The sequence below is a fragment of the Callospermophilus lateralis genome, chromosome 1 (genome assembly GCF_048772815.1).
Source record: "Callospermophilus lateralis isolate mCalLat2 chromosome 1, mCalLat2.hap1, whole genome shotgun sequence".
Lineage (NCBI taxonomy): Eukaryota > Metazoa > Chordata > Mammalia > Rodentia > Sciuridae > Callospermophilus > Callospermophilus lateralis.
The window spans coordinates 93898188-93918403 of NC_135305.1; the positions used below are offsets into that span (position 1 = coordinate 93898188).

A 20216-nucleotide genomic window follows, 5' to 3' on the forward strand; every position below is an offset into this window, starting at 1 on the left:
CTCTGTCAAAGTCAATAAACCATCATGAGCCAGGGATAATGTTCTCCTTCTCAGGCAACTTCCCATAAATGGAAAAGCAGAGATCATTTAGGACACTTACAGAGCCAGCCCAGGGCCAGAGGGTGAGGAAGACCATGCAGCTCCTAATGAGGAATCGTCAGAGCCTGGCTTCTTGGGCTTCTGCTGAGACCTTGCCCAGGACATATGAGCAGGAGGAAGATATTCTGTGGACAGTGGTCAGGCCTCTCTGGAAGCTGGAAAGAATGAGGTGTGCACATATGGGACCATCTGGGAGGGATTTTGCTAAGTGATGGGGCAGCATTTTGACAGAGTGCATCCCAACAGGCACAGTAGTATATTCCCTCATCCTCCTGAGTTACTCGGTGTATTCTGAGGCTGAAGATCAAGTCATTCTGCCGTTTCTTTGCTTCATATCTGTCCCCATTAACACCTTGCTCATGAATAACATTTTCATTTGATGAAATATACAGAATTCATTTTAGAGGCTGGTCTGGCTTCTGTCGGTACCAGTGCATATATGCATTATTCCTTCTGGTGTTTGTTTTCATTTGGCATTCAAGAAATGCTGTATTTCCTCTTTTCTTGATGATGTTTGCTGCAAATTGTGAGATGAGAATGTCTCTACTTGTATCTAAAGAAAATTAGAAAGAAAGAACGTCCAAAGTTTTCAAAATTGTGAAATATTTAAGATTATTGAATTTATGTGCTTTTTCTCAATTTATGCATAGCTTGGTGTCTAGGGTTGATGTTTTCATTCTGAAGAATTAACTCATAGTTATGGTGAGTGTCGTTTGAATGACCATGTAGTTTTCCTCCCCATGAATGTGCTGTCACCTGACCGCCCATGTTTTCTGTTGCACCCCTTCCAATGTGGGAGAGGATATCCCATCACCAATGAGACTCACAAGTGCGGAGGGAGGCCGCTATGATAATCTGCAGCAGGAGCAGCATTCTGTCAGCACCAGTCCCAAAAGGTGTCTGAATAATGGGGCAATCATTGAACAAATCTGAGGTCTGATACAGGAAGAGGACGTGTTACTCTGAACACACTACTAAGCCATGCAGTCTGCAGGAAAGGGGCCCAGGGCATTTCACCAACACATCCTGTGGAAAATCGGATATCTAGCTGAATTTATGAAGAGATTTCTATAATTATTTTTACCATCTGAAAAAAATTAGTATAAAGAACTTTATGTGTATAATTTGAATTATTCCTATCAAATTTCATTTAACTAAAAATTATTGTTTCCCATTTCAAATGAGAAAAATAAATCAAAGATGAGTGAAGTAATTTCCCTAAAGTTGCAGTTAATAAGGGGAGATTGTATACATAATATAGTGTCCTGAAGGAAACACTTAGAAATCGGGAAGCATAAACTTATATGTCACTCATAGGAAAGCCACTGACAAACATTTCCTGTAAAGAATCAAATAGCAAATATTCTGGGCTTTATGGGTCTCTCTTGCAACTAGCCAACTATGTTACTCTTGTTCACAGCGGTAGGAAATATGTAAACAAAGTGGCAAGGTTATGTTTCAATATAATCTTTATTTACAAAACTGGGGCTTTGGATATGGACATAATTTGCTGACCATGTGCTTCACATTAACCACTGTTACCTTCAAGTGTAATGTAGTTTTGTTTTGTTTTTTTTTTACTGAGAACTACAAAATAGTAACATAAGGGGAGAAAATACAGATATACAGCAATTTTCAGTGTATCATATATACACATTTGTTATCAAATGCATAAATTAGTAAAATGTTCTATTATGCATACATATCTGTATTCAGTAGAAGATCTTTGTTAAAATGCACAAATTCTACTAAATTATCAAGAAATTAAAATGTCTCCTTTGATATAAAGAGAGCAACTAAGAACAGAACAGGGAGGAAGAGCATGAGGAAAAGATTAACATTAAACAAAGACGATTGGGGGAGAGAGAGGGAGAGAGAAGGGAAAACATATGGAAATGGTAGGAGACCCTCAATGTTACACAAAATACATAGAAGAGGTTGTGAGGGGAAAGGGGGGGAAACAAGGGAGAGAATTGAACAACAGCACAAGAGGTAGAGAGGGAAGATGGGAGGGGAGGGGAGGGGGGATAGTAGGGGATAGGAAAGGTAACAGTCACTAATATGCCATTATGTAAAAAGGTGAGTGTGTAACTGATGTGATTCTGCAATATGTATTTGGGGTAAAAATGGGAGTTCATAACCCAATTGAGTCAAATGTATGAAAGATGATTTATCAGCTTTGTAATGTTTTGAACAACCAATAAAAAAATAAAAAAAAATAAAATATTGAGACATTCGCAAAAAAAAAAAAAAAAAAGAAGAAGAAGAAGAAGTTAAAATGACCCATCCTTTCACAGATGATCACTCCTTAAGTTTTTTAAAACTTCTTTCCAATTTTTCTCTCATCAATGTCTGTTGAGATTTAGGTGCTCTGGTCCATCCCACTGTGACCCCAGGGTCAGGAATTGCCAGAAACAGGGTGTGGGACCTGAGATCCTAAGTCTACTCCCCAAAACATGCCCTGGAGCCCCCTGGTGTTCCCTAATTGGGCTTCAACAGCATCTCTGCCTTAATAGCACAACCTGATCTTTAGAATGGAGAAATGGAGCAAGACCACATTGCAGTAATTTCAGATAAACTATATGCATAGATGTTATGTGGTAAGAAATCCATAAAAGGTTTCAATATGATAAAAGTGTCCAATGTAAGAATTTTTCTCATTAATTTCTGCTTGTTTGAAAGTAGATTATAACAAAGGTAGGAGTGGAGTTTTCATATTTTGCACTTAACATTTTGTCCCACTACTTTTTGAATGTTCTCAAACATCCAACTAGTATTAATAGAATAGATGTAAAATAATTGTCAATAATTACTTTTTCCTTTGCTGATTGTGGGAAAAACTAGTTTTTCATTCTCTGTAGATACAGGAAGCAGGTATTATCTCGTTTTAACTTTCTATTCCTCTTATTCGGGATTTTTTGCTTTCTTTGCAGAATGCTGACATATAAAGTTTTCAGGGCATATGCTGAGCTTGTCTTGTCCCAGCCAAGAGTCCCGAGTGTAGAGAGAGCTGCCTCCTTTTCTCCCATATATAAGATTTCAACAAGATCTCTCATAGACCCCTAATGGCTGATTGTTTCCTTATAGATTTAAATATCATTAGATTTCTTCAGATCGTTTCAGGATACCAATAGAAGGCATACAATTATCATGTCTGACAGATCATCCTATCTCTGAAAACTTCCAGTGCTCAGGTGTAAAATGGGAAAATGTCAGTCACAGAAAATATCCATATAATAGTTGCACATCTCTCCAGGCATTTAACTCTCTCCTGCCTTCATTTTGAACCATTCAATTGTTGAAAATCTGTACAATCAAGTAAATAAAGACTGTACTATTGGTCAGCCATCCACCCTGTATTTTCAGAGTATAATTGTTAATACTGTGCAGGGATCAATTGGAGAGTAGAATCCAGGAGAACCCCTGCAAAACTCTAGAAGTGCAATAGGGAGAGAAGGCTCAGGCTAAATGACCAGCTTATCAGCCACTGTGGCTGCCCATATGTGAAGGAGGCGTGGGCACAGGCCTGGAGGTGTTTCTTGTGAGGGTTATTCTGGCAACTATAACATTGTGCCCTCTTCATAGGCATAGTAATAAGTGGCCACATCTTCTGTCTCTAAGGAAAAATATTGTCAAGATTGAAATGAAAGTGTTTTGTATTTTTACTGGCCTCAAATTTGTTCTCCCCACCTAAATCCCTTTGAGCAGTTGTCCAGACATATAACAGATGCTCTAAACCTTGATTTGGTTTCTGTTGGTACCATTATAAGTTTAATCTGAGGCTATCTTGGAACCACACTTTACAATGTATGTCAGCAAGGTTGCTCCAATTGCCCAAGTCCAACTGCAAACAAAAAAGAAAGATTCCCATGAACAAATGATACATGAAGAAGCTACAAATAAGAATGGCTTCATTTTCTCCTGGAGACTAAAGTGGTGAGGGGCAACTCACAAGCCCAGAGGGAAGATAGGGTGACTATTTTCAGGAGTGGCATCCTCTCTGCTAGGATGGCTTTCTGGGGAGAAGTTGAGAAAGTGAGGGTCCTGAGAGCTGAGGCCTCAGGTCAGTGCAGGAGGGTATGGCTGTTCTAGTGTCTCAAAAAAGTGGAAAGTCAGGTGATTTCCTGGGTTCTTCAAGATCTGGTGCTATTATGAGCAGTTCTGGGGTTTCCTGCACCACATGAGCTGAGCAGATTGGATATGTGTGTTGACGCTGTGGAAAGACTCCCTGAATACACTGTTCTTCTTATTTTAGGGGAGGGATGGTTCTGTTATCTTTTGCTCTGCAATTTTACACTGTGAAATATTGCTTTGGAGCTATGAAGATATGGCTGCTGCATCCTGTCATCATGTCTGTCTGTCTGTGATTTGCTCTTGAGTCAGAATTCAGGTAAGAATCCTGACCTTAATTTTTCAATATCACAACCAAGAGAATCAGAGGCTTTTATTAACATTATTCAATATGCCATGAATACAAGCACTAGAGTATATTTTTGTTTCTTTTTAAAGCAATTGGGATATCCCCAAGCAGATTATCACTTAGACGAGTCACATTTCATCCATAATCTGGGTACCTCTAGGAAGAAACTAGACTACAATTGCTGGCAGGTTCGATACAGAAAAATCTCTAGAAATCAGCTTCTACTCTCCCTTATCCATTGAATTCACAAGAATGTCTGTAGTGTGTAAGACTGATCTCAAATTAATGTTATATTTAATACTCAATGATGGCTTTAAGATTAATATAGCATCTAAAAGCCTCTGAGGACTTGCTACTTGTCAAAGTGCGAGAGGTTTCCTTCTGTTGTTTCATTTAACTCTCTCCACAGTCCTGTGAAGTGGGTATTACAATCATCTCCATCTGGAAAAGAAAGACAGTGGAAAAATGGTTAAATGACTCATTCAAAACTCTTGAGTTTTTCTACATAGTAATGAATAAATATATGATTGCTTGGTATTACTCACATATATAGATATATTTAGTGGTATTTGCATAATTGCCTTTATATTCTTTTATTATGGTTAAATAACTAGGAACAATAATATAGGTCTTTAGATAATCTATAGAACATTATTTTTTAGGACAAGAGAAAATTAAGGATCTGCTTTATCACTTAGCCCTTTAGAACATTAACTAAGGTATTTAAGATTTGGGACCTCAGTTTCCATAAGAGTATGGTGCTTACATATGTATTTTTAGAGGTCATAAATTGCTTACATTATCATATTACACAAGGATAATACATAAAACACCCATATATTAGTACCCAACATATCGTAATTTTTCAATGATATTATCTTTTCTTAGTATTATCAAGATAAAATTACTTTATAAAAAAATTTTAGTTGCAGATAGACACCATATCTTTTATTTATTTTTATATGGTGTTGAGGATCAAACCCAGTGCTTCACATGTGCAAGGTGCACACTCTACCACTGAGGCACAACCCCAGTCCCAAGATAAAATTACTTTAAAATTTTTTTTCAACAAAAACAGTTTCTCCTTAAGGAAAACATGCAAAATTAAGAACACTGTGTGGCACAATGCATAGTAATGTATTTCTTTGGTAATGAGCATTCTTAAAATTTTGAACAACTATATTTCCTTTTAAAAAAAATCCTTCTATTCAAACAAATATACATTTTTCATAAGTAATTATATACTTCATAAATGTTTCTTTATACTGTACTGTGAATATTTTCTACTTTTGCTGCTAAACCCATAATACACTGATTTCAGAGGCTGTGTGGTTCCATCCCTAGAATGTGCTGGGGCTCTGTGTCTCTTTCCCCATTATTCACCCAATATTTTGAGTCCTGCAAGTCTGCCAGGGAGTTGTCTGAAATCTAGCACAGGTGTCTCACTGCAGGTACCTCTCCACTGCTCTCTGGGGGTCTCTGGTACCCTAGATAAAACAACTTTGGAGCTTTCTCACATATACTGTCAAATAGAGGGTTATTTTTAAGTATTGTTCATTTTTACTTGTAGTAATAAAGTTTTACAATTAATAACACAACCAACATGTATTGAGGACTGGCTAATAGTGTGTCATTTTCAGTGTCATCAATCCTGAGAAGTGGTATTATAGTGACCTCCCTGTGACAGGTGAGAAGAGTAGGACAAAGATGACTTAACTCCAGTCATAACTCTGGTAACCATGTGAGCTTGGATAAGTAACACATGTTCACTGAAGAAATCTGAGTAAATGTGCTATGAAATGATGATAATAAAAGCACTCATCATTTTCTTTTAAGCATTTTCATAATACTTATATTATAATATGTCTGGATCATTGCACATATTTTACTTTAGATGGCCTTTACAGGTAGTTTCCTGGTCTCTTCTCTGAGTAAGCCTTATGTTTAAAAACATATCAGGTCCTTGACAGAATTAGTTAAGTATCATAATTAATGATCTATGATAATAAGCACGCTGTTAACTACTAATGCTCTCTGATGTAAGCCAAATTATACAAAATTTTTGTTTCTCAGTTTCTACATCTGTAATTGCCTAAATATCTTTCAGATGTATATAATAGGGTAAAGTATAAAGAAAAAATAACCCATTCACCCTGTTAGGAAATAAACCCTATCTTTAAACTTTAATACTTTTTTTTAAATTTGATTTCTTCCATCAATACAGAAATTTGCGTAATTGAGAGTTAATGTACACATATTCATACTTTATGTGTTATCTTATGTTGGATTATAAACATTTTAGCTTTTATTATAAATGCTCAAAATGTCATTTTTAAGTTCCTATGTTTCTATCATTTGAATGCAACACAAATTACTTGCCTCTTTCATTCATCACTGAACTGTGTCACTATTTTTTATAGGGATCATATTAAAATCTGCTATAAATTTTTTTTCATAGGGCCAACTCCTCTGGAGTTACTACATTATTTACCAAGGCACACTGATCTTCTGTCCCTTACATGAGGATATCCATGCAGAAACTTTATCAAAGGTTTTTGGAAAAAATTAATTCACAATTTTCATCCATTTCTCTTAGTAAATGCCCATCTTCCTACATTTAGTGTGTTTTTCCCAGATGTCATGCTTAAAAACATAGGGAACTAATAAAGTTAAAGATCTACCCTTTAAAATTGGTCATGGTCAGAAACAGCCTAGATAAGGATGTGAGTTAAAGAAATATGAGTGGACCAATGAGGGGTGCATTGCACGGGGGTCGTCTTGATTATGTGTGACGACAATGGCACACCATGAGTAACCTTCTACCTGCACCTTGCACTTAACAAACATCTCTGGATGCTGGAATGATGAACATTGGCAAAGCCCATGCCTCTCAGTCCACAGACAGGGATAAAATTGGTTGGGAAACAGAGTCAAGTGAAGATTTGGAAGCACAGTGCCTGGGTCCAGCTGTGAACTCAAGTGTAGGCATGGCCCATGATTTTAGCTTCTGGACATCCCAGGAGAGCTCAGAGAAGGCAGCCTGAGACTGGGAGCCCAGCTGTGGAGCTGGTTGTGGTTGCCTGTTTAGGTAGGGATGTGGGAGTGCTCAGGCCCAAGGAGGGGATCCCCCACTGCACAGTAGTACATGGCTGCATCTTCTTTTTCTATGGAATGTGTGATAAGAACTGAAGTCAGAGTTCAAAAATATGTTTGCACCTCAACAGTTCGAGAATATTTTTTCGCCTCAACTTCCCATTCAAGGGACCTTGAGCTGGGGATTTTGTTTAGGTAACTTAAATCAGATGCTCCAAGGTCTGATTGGGTTTCTGCCAGTACCAATAAATGGCTTCATTTTCAGAATATGTGTTGAATATGTACTTGAAATTTATATTAACACTTTTCTTTATTTCTGCAGAAACAGATACATCAGACTGCTCCACTTCTGACCATCCAAGTCCAACGGTGAGATAAAAAGGAGAATATGAGAAGTAAACATGAAAGAATCAATACAGTCACTCATCAAGAAAAAATGAATTGGGCAGAGTGACTCACCAGTCCAGAAGGAAAAGAAGGTTACAGCTTGCAGTAGTGACATGTTGACTGCCAGCTGTGTCCTCAAGAAGTGGAGACCTGGTGTCTGGATGTCTCAGGTCAGTGACAGGAGGGTGTGACCTGAACTGGGGTGAGGAAGGGAATTAGTGGGTTGGGTGATTCTTGGGCCCTTCAGTACTGGCTTCAGGCTGAGCACTGTGCCCAGCAGGCTTGCCCTGTACATATTGAAATAGGGCTGATGTTCACTCATGAATGTGAGAACAGGAAGGTGCCCTAGCTTCAGAGGAAGTGCCCAGGAGATATTTTATGAACTCCTTTTCTCTACATCCCATTTTTACATATTACATTTTTAATAAATATTAATTTTAATTGTATCAAATATTTAATAAACATTTGTTTAGCTTTAAAAAAATGTTCTCCACCTTTGTAGCCACCACAATAATCAGATAGTATAGACACTTGTAGTTGCATTATATAGATGAGGATACAGACTGCTGAATGGACTTCACAAATTCACATAGTTGAAAAGCAGAGCCTGCTGGCAAAGATACTCATGAAGAAACTCAGAGAAACAAGATGAAGATAAAAATGACAACATCCATGTTCAGATCATGAAAGACAACAACTATAATCATTATGGTTTTTTAATTTCCAGGTTTTTTTCTTTGCAGATACATTGATAGGAATACGTTTCCATGAACTACAAATATATTTATATGTACAGAATTTTGATTTCTTTATTCAGTTCATCATGTATTCTGAGAAACTTCCCACAGCACTGAGGCATTTTTTGATGTCTACAACTATTAATGGTCTATGTTTATCGTTTAGGACATGTCTGTCTTGTGAAAATGTCCTCATCCCTTTAAGCCTCACATACCTCCTCTGAAAATGGCTGCAATAATTATACATATATCGAAATTTTATGCAAATTTAATAAAGCATATTGATGATTTCTGAGATATAGTAAATTTCCATTGTTTATAATTATCACTATTACATTTTAAAATGTGACCTCCTCTTCCTTTCAACCATTTCATTTTCTCTCAGCTTTCACCTGTTGAAATTTTTGGTGATTAATTTGAAGTTGTAACCTGGGTAAATCAAGGAAAATCAGTAAATATCGTTAACATATTGGGAGCTTCTCTTTATTCTTTCCTAAACCAAGCTTCTTCATGATTTCCATATGGTTTCCAAGTGTATCAGGACTCCTGTAGCCCCAGACAGTGATCATAAGTGACACTGTGTCACCCCTGCCAGGTCCCACATTCAGCAGGTATGAATACAGGTCCCACAGCGCCTACAGAGGAGAAAGGAAAACCCCGCTGGCTCAGATAGCTGCATCTTCCTTCTGAGGCCCTGTTTTCCCTCTTTTCTAATAAATATCATTTCTGAGGTGCTCAACACTGGAAGCCCTAGGCCCTAGCCCTAGTCCCGTGGGCTACCATTAGAAGGGCTGGCTGTACATTCACACAGGTGTTTGTCTCAGGTAGAGAAAGGAGAAAAGAAGTGGAGGCTGCTGCCTGAGTCAGTCTGTGGGCCCTCGGTATTGCTAACACTTGGGTGCCCTTGCCACCCTGGAACCCACTAGGTGTCGGGTATCGTCCTTTTAGTCTTTCTGCTACTCACTGTCTTCAGCAGCATCCAGCACTTTGCTCTGTGTCATCTGGGATTTGGACTCCCCCTCTGAATCTGCTGGTGCACTACAGACCTGAACTCATCACTGTTGACTCCACACCAAGCCCTTGGGGTGCAAAGCTTCCCCCTGAAGCTTGTCATCCAAATATCATACAATATGTTATCTGACACTCTCAGTACCTCTGTACCCTGTTAGAGACCCTGAGAGGCATTTAGATAACCTCTATAAACACTTGTGCAGAAAATAGTGCTGGGTTGGGCTCATATTTGTTTATACCTGCCTCTGTTGGTGAAGTTCTACCCTGGCACTATTGGAGGAGCTCAACATCACCTGATGCTCTCATATTCTCCCCAGGTCTATCTTGAGTTCTGTTAGTGTTTCTACCTCTTCTGGGCTAGGACACTAGGTTATGGGGAACAGGAATGGCCTTCACTCAATTCTTTGCCTCTCTTAACTCTTCCCATAATCTCACAGAAATTCCCTGCAGGAAATGCCACCCTTTCCTCTGAGTGAATGCTGAGTTCATACCCTGAGTTTTCCTTATATAATATCTCTTATAAAATTCTCATCTTAGTTTCCAAGTTTGTCTTCTGACTTATAAATGCAAATTCAATCTCCTTCCATGGGTTTTAAATCTCAGGGTTTAGTTGGGGATGTGGCTCAGTGATGGAGCATATTTGCCTGGCATATGTGAGGCCCGGGGTTCATTCTCCAGCTCAATCAATCAATCAATCAATCATTATCTCATTGTTCAGTTTTAATAAAGAAAGTGCAATAGGAGACAATATGTAAAGGAGAGAATGAAAATATGGTCAGTGTGTATTTCTAAGACATGATCCTCGTTACTCATTTTGATCACTTGAGTCCAGGCTTTGTGGTTTTAATATTTCTCCATGTAGCCCACCCATGACATTTTCTGCTAAACCAAGTTCATGAACTTAACTGATAAGTGGCTTTCATAGTCTTTTCCTCTCTGGCATGGAAAAGGGTCTTGGGGCAGAATATTCAGGACTGGATCTCTTCCTGATGTGTGCCCAAAGTGAAACTCAGCCATGACTTCCTGGGCAACTACTCCATCTGTCCTAGCTGGGCTGCGCTTGGGTAGGCAGTAAATCTGGACAAGTCACATTTACTCTTAAACTCCACAGTATGTTCTTGTGATGTTAGTAACCTATGAAGATATTTGAAATGGCCCAATTGTGCAAACTGAAACACAGTGACCACCTGTAATTATTAGTTCTTTTTTCTAGGAATAGTTCTATTTTCAGGGGATTTATAATGATTCCCTGAGATTCGGAACACATTTAAAACATCTAACACACACTATGAGGCACCAATGGGAGCACTGTTCCTTCCCAGCACTTTTATCCTGAGATTTGATTTTCATCATTACTAGAAATCTCAGGGAAATGGATTAGTGGAATTTGCCTGCTCTCTGAGATGGTCAGGCAGTTCCAACATACTCATTGTCTACGTATGAACCCAACTCAGCAGGAAAATATGAAAAACCAGACATGAGGGGCACAGTTACCAGCATCTGAGGGTGCAGTTGATAGCCATCAGACTCTCTTTCCTGTTTCCTCTATAGGAAGGCCTCAACCTAAGGAGGACAGGAAGTGCTGCAGGCTGGGGCTGAGGCCTAGCAGGGCTCGGGGCTGAAGGAGGCAGCTCCATGTTGGGGAGCATGTAGTCACAGACATATTGAGGGGTGGGTATGCTCATTATTTTAGCTCTAATGACATAGTTTCAGAGGCTATAATATTAGGTCATAATGTCTTACTTTTCTGTGAATTTTATTTTGAATACCAAAAGGAGGCAGACAGAATATGTACTTCATGAATGGAATTATTTGCTTATAACCAACCTTAAATAAAAGTTTCTTTTCTCCCCAAGTAAATATCAAATCCTCAAAAACACTGTTTGGAGTTTTTCAGTACCAAAATGTGTATGAAAAATTGTGCCTGGATAACAGGCAGTGAAATATATGCTTCCTTTCTGTTACTGAAATAATATTTTCACTTGTTTTCATTGTATTTATTCAATTTCAACAATAGTATTTCCAACAAAACAAAAATTATCAAGGGAAAAGCATTCATTTTCTGAATATCCATTAATCAATCTGAGAAATAGGGAAAAAATTCATATTTCTGGAGCAACAAGCAGATGAACATTGTAGCTCTAGCATCTTGCCTTTTACACTGTGTGCCAAAGGATAAGACTGAGGAGGTGGGATACTGAAGCAAAGTAGTCGACATACCAGGATGTAGGGGAAGGAGTCCTCGAGTGCAAGAAGAGAAAATAGGCATCTCAGACCCCTCCGCCCAGATCCATTCTTTCTATAAGACTTTTCTATAGGACACCAAAATAATCAGTCCATTTACATTCTAGGTTTTAGGGTGCTTTCTTTTTATAATTGATGTTTTATCAACATTATTTAATGGATATCAGGGAAAAGTTGGATTAAGTTAAAAAGTCTGCCATGACCTGAAGGCACCTGTGGACTTCTCCAGGTGAGGCCATCACTGGTCATTGTGTACACCAAACCCTCACAACAAAGATCAAACCCACCCATGACTCTCACATAGGGTTCTGCTCTGGACTCACATTGGCTCCAGCATCTGGTGAATCCTTTTTGGTGTGAATGTGGGGAGCACTTATTCCCTCCTTCCTCCCTGGGAGGGGAGGACGTTGCCATGGCACTCCCAACAGGGCTTTTTAGAGAAAGTTTACACAGACATTGTCCCCCCAAATTCTCTAAGCTCCTCTTACATTCAGTATTGACATAGCTCATGAGCCAATGGTTGGGGTCAACAATTTTTTTCTATCACTTAGCATGTCCTTGGGAAATGTACCTAGTCCAGGTTTTCTCAACCTCTGCATTGTTGACATTTAAGGCTACATAGTCTTTGGTCATGGTAGAAGAGAGGGAAGCAGTCTTATGAACTATAGGATATTTAGCAGCATCTGTGGCCTCTACCAGCCACATACCAGTAGTGCCCCCCCCCACGCTTCTGTGACTACCAAAAATATCCTCAGACATTGCCAATGCACCCTGGAGAGGGGATTGCCCTCAGGTGAAAACTAGTGGTTTAGCTGCTGTTTTAAGAAACACATAAAACTGATTATTATTTTTTTTTATTTAGTTCTCAGCCAAGATGTGAGCAAAATGAAATTTCCACTAAATTCCAATATGAAAAAAATCTCATGTTATTAGCTCATGAGCAAAATCATTTACTCTTATTTGTACAATATCTTTTCTTGAGGAATAGGAGTGGACATAATGATAATTCTATCACTTAGCAGATAGCACTGCTGCCTTGCTTCACCAATTGTTGCCTGTTACTTTCATATACTTGATAATAAATTCCTTTTTTTGACATCAGCCTATGAGTTTTGGTGATTATTAAATCTTTTTCATAAGTAAACCACAATACCTTCTATATAATGAGAGCTCCATAAATATTGTCTATCATTTAGAGATAATTTTTCTAGAGATCTAATTGGAAGGAGTGAAAAATATTAAAATAAAACAACAATCCTATACTTTTATGTGGTGGTTAAAATTTCCAAAAGATGTCTATGAACATTGGCTTATTCTATCCAATCAATGATATTTTAAATCCAGAGGGAGTCCCAGAGAGAATAAGCTAGTAAATGGTAGAGCTGGAAACTCTATTCCATTTCTTCACACCAAGTCAACTTGGTGGGCCACAAAAGGGAGCATGAAACTATGCATTCCAGCTTCTCTTTCCAATTCTGCCAGTTATTAACTTAACTTGGTTCTGTCTGACACTCCGTGATCTCAACTATGAAAGTGAAATAAGCATACCTGTCCCTCAGCATCATTTTAAGAAAGGAAACTGGGCACAGAACAAAGCATAACACTGAAGCTCAGTGGATTCTGTATCCTTTCCATTCTTCCTCCTCCCTCTTCTGCCTCCTTGTTGAAGCAGGATCAGCATAGAGCTACTGTTGTGGCTACCATTTTGAATTGGGACCCTTCTCTTTACATGATCTTAGTTCCTTGACTTAAATTACATCAATAGCCCCTCCAGAGGTTAGAGGCACTGTGAGGTACTCAGCTTTGCTCTCCTGGTAGATGCCCTGGGGGATGGAGCCTCATGGTCAAGATCCTGAGCAGCCACCTCCCCTTGTTCCTCCAGAGACACCCCTACAGCCCACCTCATTCCAGAGATGGTCACAGATGGGAATGACTGTAATGTCCTATTTGTCTTGTACCCAAGGAGGCTGAGAAAAAATAATTAATACAAAGATATGATTAAAAAGTAATAAAGATCTACAATATTCGAAATTTGGGGAAATCATTTTCCCAAGACAGGTTCTTTCATCATGTGAAAGAATTTGATGGCAAAACCATTGAATTCATTCTTCTTACTATTTCTACTGGGTTGTGTGATAAAAGTGGATGTTTACTTCTTTTATTTGGCAGTGCCTTTATTGGAATCTCTGGTACCATGAAGCCTACCCTATGACCCATCCATTTCTGCCTTCTCAGGAAACTTGGATTTCATAATGAAATCAAGGAATCATTAGTTTAATTCTTTTTCTCCTTTGAGGTACAGAGTGATAACAGAGTGCTGTTCCTGATATTACTTACTCAAACATTCAAGCCATTTGATTGTTTAATTATCTGTGAGTAGTAAATCTCTCATCTTCAACACTTTTCATTAACCAGTCAAATTTCCTATTAGGTACATTTTTGTAGGAATGCAATCTGCAGTCTGACCTTCACAAACAGAAAAGCCTAATCTTAGTTCTCTTCTTTGCACTGGATTCCAGGTCTTGCTGGTTCAGTGTGGTGTGATGGGAATGGCAAGTTTTAATGATGGTTATACATGGCTCTAAATCTCTTCCCTGCTGCTAGCCATGTCTGCAGGATCTTGGATGCTGCAAACTCTATGTGTTCACCACACCCCTCATCTATTAGAGGTGGACAATAATATCTAAGTCAGAAAAACTATGTAAAGCTCAGGATCTGACACCTGCTTGGTCCTCAGCCCCTGCAGGTCCCTCCCTGGACAGTTGTACAGAAAGCAAAACAGAATGTGGCCTTCTCAGGGAAGACTGTGATTTTGTCTAGTTCGAACTTTATTTCCCATCCATGTTGGAAAATATTTCTGTGCTCCCTAGCAGGTTAACTGTGGGAATCGCAGTGTCAAAGCTTATAAAGGGTCATATCTTTGTATTCTATCTTGACAAATTTCTGATGCTCAATAAACAGTTTTTTGTTGTGCCCTTTTTCCTTGTTTAAATATAGATCATTAGAACTTTAATGTGAGAAAAAAATGATTGCATAATAAATTTATCTGCAGATGGTTTCTAAGTAAACATTGTATTTAAACAGTTTAAATGCCTTCATGTAGCCCTGGAGAATGAAGCTTAAGAACACAGGTCAAGAAACAAATCATAATGTGAGTGGAAAAATTCTTTTGTTTTCATTTTCCTCCCAAAATGTCTCCACTCAAAAGTACTTCTTTTGCAAATCACTCTGAAATTCATGCAGTAGAATGTCAATCAGTCAGAACTGGGCTTAAATACCAGCTATCAAGTCACTTACTTGATCAAAATGCCAAATTTATAACGAAAAGATATCAATAATATTGAGATAATAACAATAGAAAACTTTTATTTTTATAAAAGTTTTTTATTTGTGTTAATTAGTTATGCATGACAGTAGTGTTGTGGGGCAGGTCACTCAGAAAACACACAAAGTCCCAGTTTTGTCCAAATCAAAGAGCTGGCCAGCCAGTGACTGCTTTTCATAACTGTTGCTTCAAGGAGCCTGAGCATTTTAGAATATTTAAAGGCAAAAAAACACACCTGGGTTGACATAACTGCAAACAAGCAGGTACAGAGACAATTGGGCAGTTAGCGAGACAATGCAATGGGGACATTGGTGTTTCTAATGGGATTTTCCAGGGTGGCATAGCAGCAAGTAAGCAGAAGGGAAGGGGGTCAAAATGACCCCAGTTCAGTACAAGTTAGAGAATGGTTACTAATATCTAGACAGTCAATCTCTGACAAGGTACATTGCCCAAGAAAAATGGAAACCAAAGAGAGTAATTTTACGTTGTGTAAGAATTGCTATTTTCTGTTGCCCAGTATGTTATGCTAGGTAACTATTAATGGGTACAGAGGTGGGGCTTTCCCGTGGGAGAAGCGTTTCTTACATAATATGAAGTTGCAGGGTAAAATGGAGTCTGTTTGGTCATTATCTATATAGCCTGGCCCATAACAGTAGAATATGTTTATGCACTTTGATATGTCATACATAGATGGGATATAATTTCTCATTTTTGAGTGTACACATTGTAGAATTATATTGTTCATGCAGTCTCATATATGCATAAAGAAATCATGTCTGTTTCATTCTGCTATCCTTCCTATCCCCATATGCCCTGCCCTCCCCCCACCTATTTAACGCTATTCTTCTCTACAGACTCCTTCCTTATTGTGAATTAGCATCCACATATTAGAGAAAACATTCAGCCTTTGGTTTTGGGGGATTGGTTTATTTTGTATAGCATGATATTTTCCAACTCTATCCATTTACTGGCAAATGCCATAATTTCATTCTTCTTTAGAGCTGAGTCATAGTCCACTGAATATATATATACCACATTTCCTTTATCCATTCATCTATTGAAGGACACCTAGGTTGGTTCCATAGTTTGCTTATTGTGAATTAAGCTGCTATAAACATTAGAATTAAGTATATAAATTTCTGCCTATTGTGCCTAGCACATAAGTGCTATTGTTGTTATAATCTTATCAGAACTTTTATTAAAATTCTTATTTTCCTATAGAACTGAGGTCCTTGAGAAAATACTCTGCATACTCAATCCTGTGCACATAAACTGACTAACTAATAGGTGTTCTTTGTTATTGTTGTTTTGTTATGCCATTGTCTTTTCGGTTTAGTTGATTTGTTTTTAGGATTTTTTTTTTTTTACTAAGCAAATAAAATAAGAGCCCAATCTACCAACTCATAGATTGCAAATTTTCTATACATAAGTATAAATTTTGGTAATTATTCTGCAATTTTATGTGAACAAAATAAAGGCAACAGGACCACAGTAGAATACTAATGATCAGCATTTAATTAAAATACTGAAAATGTGACTTAGAAGTGCCAAGAAAGTGGATTAAAACCACAGAAGAGACAGATCCATTTTAGCAATAGTGGGATTGGATTTTAGATGAATGCAGCAGGCACTCCTCTCCCTCAACAGGTGAATAAGAGTTGGGATTGTTTTGCCACCCTGCTCTTATCTATGGTTTTAAAGAACATCAAGCTCAGTGATGGAGCACTCGCCCAACATTGGTGATGCCCTGAATTTAATCCCTAGCACTGCAAACAAATAAACACAATATATTAAGTGCATGGAATTGGATTTATCATAATATTGGTTCACAAAGCACAGTAAGCATTCATCTAAATATAGATCTCTTGTATGTTATTGATCTTATTCTACCTATGTGTCAGAGATTTACTTAACAAATCCACAAATATCTGAGATAAGAATCCATCACATAACACAAGAATAATTGCATTACAGTGTTCTACATGATCCTCTCTATTTAAAGTAATCAAAAGAAGAGCGTTTAATGATAATCCTTTAAGACTTGTGGAGGTTCCTGTGTGTCACTCAAGGAACATATCCTGTTATGTTAGAGATGAGATCTTGGTGGTTTTGTGGAAAGTGAAATGAACACTACTGGATAAATTTGTCTTCTTGCTTTCCAGGTGCTGTGCTTACTGGGGGATAAGCCTCACCTCTCCTACTCTTTTGGCATCTGCTTTGTGTCTTCTCTGCTCCTCCAGATCCACTCTCCACCTCTCTCCGCCCTCCGTCCTCTTAAGCGTCTGACCCATGGGCTGCATTAATAGTTCCTTGTTGTCTGGGTGATCTTAGGGACCAGCCAAGGGAAGCACCAGTAGAGGTCTAGGAAGAGGGACAGGGGTGAGGCCAGGGTTCCCTCCCTGACAAGTGGCCTTGAGTTGATTGCATCCTCCCCAGTAGCCAAGATATAGTGGCATCCACCCCATGGCCAGAAGTTTCATGTCCAGGATCCAAGAGGTGGAGCTAGGAAAGCCCATTCTCTTCCACATCAGTTAACCAACTTGAGGAATCTGTGTATTTTTCCACTGGTCCCTGAATCCACAGGCTTGAAATCCCAGGTCCCAAGGAGATGCACAAGCCCACTAAGCTATTCTGAGCACCCAAAGCATCAGCATTGTCTCTAACTTGTCAGATTCTATCAGTAGGACTGAGGAGAAAAGGCATGGTTTATTTATTAAAAGAAGGGTCTGTTTTTAAAAAAGAAGAAAAATTAGTGGCCAAGCAGAGCCCATCCCAGGCTTTTAGGTGTTCTCTAAGTGCTAAATAATATGCAGAGATAGTTTCATCATGACGCATATGAATTCTTTTAAAAAGTAAATTTTAAAATAATATTTTAAGAGATAAATGTGGATGTTAATTCACAATCGGGGAGAGCTAGGGAAGAATAGAGTTACTTTAGATTAGGTAGAGAGGAGTGAAGGGAGTCCAGGTGGTATGGAGGTAGGAAGGATAGTAGAATGAATCAGACATTATCACCCTATGTACATATATAACTATATGACCAGTGTGACTCTATATCATGTGCAACCAAAAGAATGAGAAATTGTACTTCATTATACATGATGTATCAAAGTGCATTCTACTGTCATGTATAGCTAGTTAAAACAAAAAATTTAAAAAAATAAAAAATAAATATTTGCTGTTAGACAGTTTAGAGACTACAAAAATGAGAAAAAAAAATAATCATGAGTTCATAAGGTCAGAGATGTCCACTCCCAAGTCTCTGCCAATTTCTGTACCCCAGGTTGCCTCTAAGGAGCCCATTCAAAGGACTACAAAAAGAGCACTCAAGACAAGTATCAAACATGGTTTTCCAAGGGCATCTAGCAATTTCTAGAATGATGACTTTCATAAGAAGATTCCTAAGTAATAAATATCACTTTTCCCCCATGACCAGTTTGTGTGGGGAGTTTTCCTAATGAAAAATATAAGGTAATTACAAGACTTTTGTTTACTGATAAGTCTGCAGTGGCTCAATAGCCTATGCATCACCACACAGCCCAAAATGAGGTAGCCCAAATGAGCCCTGAGCATGTCTGTGAGAGGCCTAAAACCTGACCACTTTGTCCTCCATATTTATGGGAAGATCATTATAAAGGCTATTGGAGAAGATAAGACTCAGAATCATTCTTACCTCAACCCTTTTATCAGCAAAAATATAGGTCTTTTTTTTTCTGCTTATATATTTAAGACCATATTTCAAGAAAGTGTTTTATAAACACATTCAAACAATCATGAACTGAGCCCAACAATTTATGGAGATTTACAACCATAAGATGCCTTTTAAGTTGAGCTCTGTCATTGCAGTGGCAAACTGCAAACTGGAAGCAGAAAGTGACTTAACAAGCGCAACCTCCACCCTTGACAGAGCAGATAAGACTTGTAATTTCTCCTGTGCATAATGACTGGCTCAGAGTAGTCTATTAAAAATGATTGTCAGTAATAGTCCATTGTGCATATATACCACAGTTTCTTTGTCCATTCATCTATTGAAGGGCATCTAGGTTGCTTCCACAGTTTAACTACTGTGAATTGAGGTACTATAAACATTGATGTGGCTTTGTCCCTGTAGTATGCTGATTTTAAGTCCTTTGGGTATAGGCCGAGGAGTGGGATAGCTGGGTCAAATGGTGGTTCCATTCCCAGTTTTCTAAGGAATCTCTATATTGCTTTCCAGATGGTTGCACCAATTTGCAGTCCCACTAGCAATGTATGAGTGTGCCTTTCCCCCCACATCCTCGTCAACACTTATTGTTGTTTTTATTATTGATAACTGCCATTCTGACTGGTGTGAAAGTATTAAAAGAGAATAAACTTATGGCATTTGCAGGTAAATGAATAGAGTTGGAGAATATCTTGCTAACAAAGTAAGCCAATCCCCAAAAACCAAAGGCCCAATGTTCTCTGTGATAAGTGGATGCTGATCCATAATGGCGGGGAGGAGCATAGGAAAAATGGAGGAACTTTGATTGGGTAAAGGGTAGGGAGGAGTGAGAAAGGCGTTTGGGAGCAGTAAAGATGGTGGAATGAGATGGACATCATTATCCTAGGTACATGTATGACTGCACACATGGTGTGATGCTACATCGTGTACAACCAGATAAATGAAAAGTTGTGCTGCGATTCTGTACAATGAATCAAGATGCATTCTGCTGCCATATATACTTAATTAAAATAAGTTAATTAATTAATAGTAAAAAATAAATAAAAACAAAAAAAGTAAAGCATTTCACTAAGTATCTCTGATGTTAGTGGTTGGTTGTTTGGCTTACTTGGGAGCAGAGGTGGCAATAAAGTTTTCCTTAATATCTTTTTGCCCTGTTTGAATTTCATGCTAAGCACATATACTGCCAGTTTATTT

The 20216-nt window shown here is 38.3% G+C and overlaps 1 protein-coding gene across 1 annotated transcript in view; it reads right to left on the minus strand.

Annotated features, from left to right (window-relative positions):
- Positions 1-20216, minus strand: part of LOC143397664 (immunoglobulin lambda-1 light chain-like) — a 51751-nt gene that overhangs the window by 20507 nt on the left and 11028 nt on the right. Inside the window, exon 5 of the mRNA XM_076854024.1 lies at positions 5009-5020. Within this exon, the coding sequence (XP_076710139.1) occupies positions 5009-5020 (12 nt within the window). The remainder of the gene's footprint in view (positions 1-5008; positions 5021-20216) is intronic.